The sequence below is a fragment of the Borostomias antarcticus genome, assembly GCF_949987555.1.
Source record: "Borostomias antarcticus genome assembly, chromosome: 4".
NCBI classification, from domain to species: Eukaryota; Metazoa; Chordata; class Actinopteri; order Stomiiformes; family Stomiidae; genus Borostomias; species Borostomias antarcticus.
In genome coordinates, this window is record NC_140237.1 from 32,721,394 (window position 1) to 32,723,893 (window position 2,500).

Sequence of the window (2,500 nt, forward strand, 5' to 3'; positions counted from 1 at the left end):
CCAGGCCGAGCCTGAACACTAGACAACCAGGCCGAGCCTGAACACTAGACAACCAGGCCGAGCCTGAACACTAGACAACCAGGCCGAGCCTGAACGCTAGATAACCAGGCCGAGCCTGAACACTAGACAACCAGGCCGAGCCTGAACACTAGATAACCAGGCCGAGCCTGAACACTAGACAACCAGGCCTAGATAACCAGGCCGAGCCTGAACACTAGACAACCAGGCCCAGCCTGAACACTAGACAACCAGGCCGAGCCTGAACACTAGACAACCAGGCCGAGCCTGAACACTAGACAACCAGGCCTAGATAACCAGGCCGAGCCTGAACACTAGATAACCAGGCCTAGATAACCAGGCCGAGCCTGAACACTAGATAACCAGGCCGAGCCTGAACACTAGACAACCAGGCCGAGCCTGAACACTAGATAACCAGGCCGAGCCTGAACACTAGACAACCAGGCCGAGCCTGAACACTAGACAACCAGGCCGAGCCTGAACACTAGATAACCAGGCCGAGCCTGAACACTAGACAACCAGGCCGAGCCTGAACACTAGATAACCAGGCCGAGCCTGAACACTAGATAACCAGGCCGAGCCTGAACACTAGATAACCAGGCCGAGCCTGAACACTAGACAACCAGGCCGAGCCTGAACACTAGACAACCAGGCCGAGCCTGAACACTAGATAACCAGGCCGAGCCTGAACACTAGACAACCAGGCTGAGCCTGAACACTAGATAACCAGGCCGAGCCTGAACACTAGATAACCAGGCCGAGCCTGAACACTAGATAACCAGGCCGAGCCTGAACACTAGATAACCAGGCCGAGCCTGAACACTAGACAACCAGGCCGAGCCTGAACACTAGATAACCAGGCCGAGCCTGAACACTAGACAACCAGGCCGAGCCTGAACACTAGATAACACATCTGATGCACTAACACTGCAGAAACAGACCAGCTGTCCATCTGTCCAGGATTGGTACAGTAATGCCCCCCCCCGCCCCCCCCCCCCCCCCCCCCCATTGCTCTATCTGTAAAGTGCATTGCATTGCCTCTGTGTATGAAATGCGCTATACAAGTAAAGTTTGATTTGATTTGATAGTGTGTGTGTGTGTGTGTGTGTGTGTGTGAGTGTGTGTGTGTGTGTGTGTGTGTGTGTGTGTGAGTGTGTGATTGTGTGTGTTTGGGGGGTGTACCTGTGGGGGAGTTGAGGTCAGGAGCGCCCAGGGTCTTTCCCAGCTTGTTCTTGGTCTGCAGGGCGATCATGGCGTCGAGGTTCTCTGTGGGGCGAAGGAGGAGGACGAGGAGGACGAGGAGGAGGAGGAAGAGGAGGAAGAGGAGGAGGAGGAGGAGGAGGAAGAGGAGGACAAGGAGGAGGAGGAAGAGGAGGAGGAGGACGAGGAGGAGGAGGAAGAGGAAGAGAAGGAGGACGAAGAGGAGGAGGAGGAGGAGGAAGAGGAGGAGGAGGAAGAGGAGGAGAAGGAGGAGGAGGAAGAGAAGGAGGAGGACGAGGAGGAAGAGGAAGAGAAGGAGGAGGAGGAAGAGGAGGAGGAGGAGGAGGAGGAGGAGGAGGAGGAGGAGGAGGAGGAGGAGGAAGAGGAGGAGGAGGAGGAGGAGGAGGAGAGGTGCAGGTCAGACCAGGTCTAGACATCTCCACAGTGGACGCCGTTCAGTTGTTTCTGTATCTAACTGCTGGTTCATCTAGTGGACGGTGACTCTCCCAGCGGACCAGCTGACCCCTCGCCTCCCTCCCTCTCTCTCTCTCTCCCTCTCCCGCCCACTCACGCCCTCTTCCCATCTGTTTTCTGGTGGTCCTCCTTCTCTCCTTCTCTCTGCGTCTCAGGCCACCTCCCACCTCCTCCCATCCACCCATTCTCTCCCTCCTCGTCTTCCTCCCCCTCCTCACCCTTTCTCCCTCTCTCCTAACTATCGCACCCTGGACTCTACACCCCCCCTCCCCCCCCACCCCCACCCCCTCTCTCCCCCCTCGCTAGTCCCCATTATCTCCCATCGGCAGATTGCCTTTGATTGACAGGTGTGCGACAGAGACGACCCATCGCTAGGCAACGCGTAATTCCATCCCCCGCGTCTCCGCGGGACCCGAATGTGATGTCAGAGGGTTGCCAAGGGAACCCCTGCTCTTGCGTAACAGAGGGCGTGCCTCCGGGCTTTGTGTGGATAATGCCGTCTCTTCGGCCGTAGATGTGAATCAGGTGTTGCTGGAGATTGGCTTGCCTTGAAAGAACACCTGCTCCAGCGGTAATTACCGGGGGTATTGATTGGTTGTTTTAAAGCCCGCATGGATGAGCATGTGTGTGTGTGTGCACTGTCACCATGGTGGGACACACACACGCGCGCACACACACGCACACACGTACAACACCACACTAAGCCCAAATCAACATAATTCATGGTACTGTAATGAAATGCATAACTTCATGCATGATTGGATTGAATGAGCTCTAATTTCAGTGGATTGTTTTAAAGAGATGTCTC

General features: G+C 55.8%; 1 protein-coding gene across 1 annotated transcript in view; it reads right to left on the reverse strand.

The window, feature by feature from the left end:
• The window catches only part of scg3 (secretogranin III), a gene marked incomplete at both ends in the record, with an annotated part of 20,751 nt that overhangs the window by 7,942 nt on the left and 10,309 nt on the right, over positions 1–2,500 (reverse strand). The window contains one exon of the mRNA XM_084437463.1: positions 1,201–1,284. Within this exon, the coding sequence (XP_084293589.1) occupies positions 1,201–1,284 (84 nt within the window). The remainder of the gene's footprint in view (positions 1–1,200; positions 1,285–2,500) is intronic.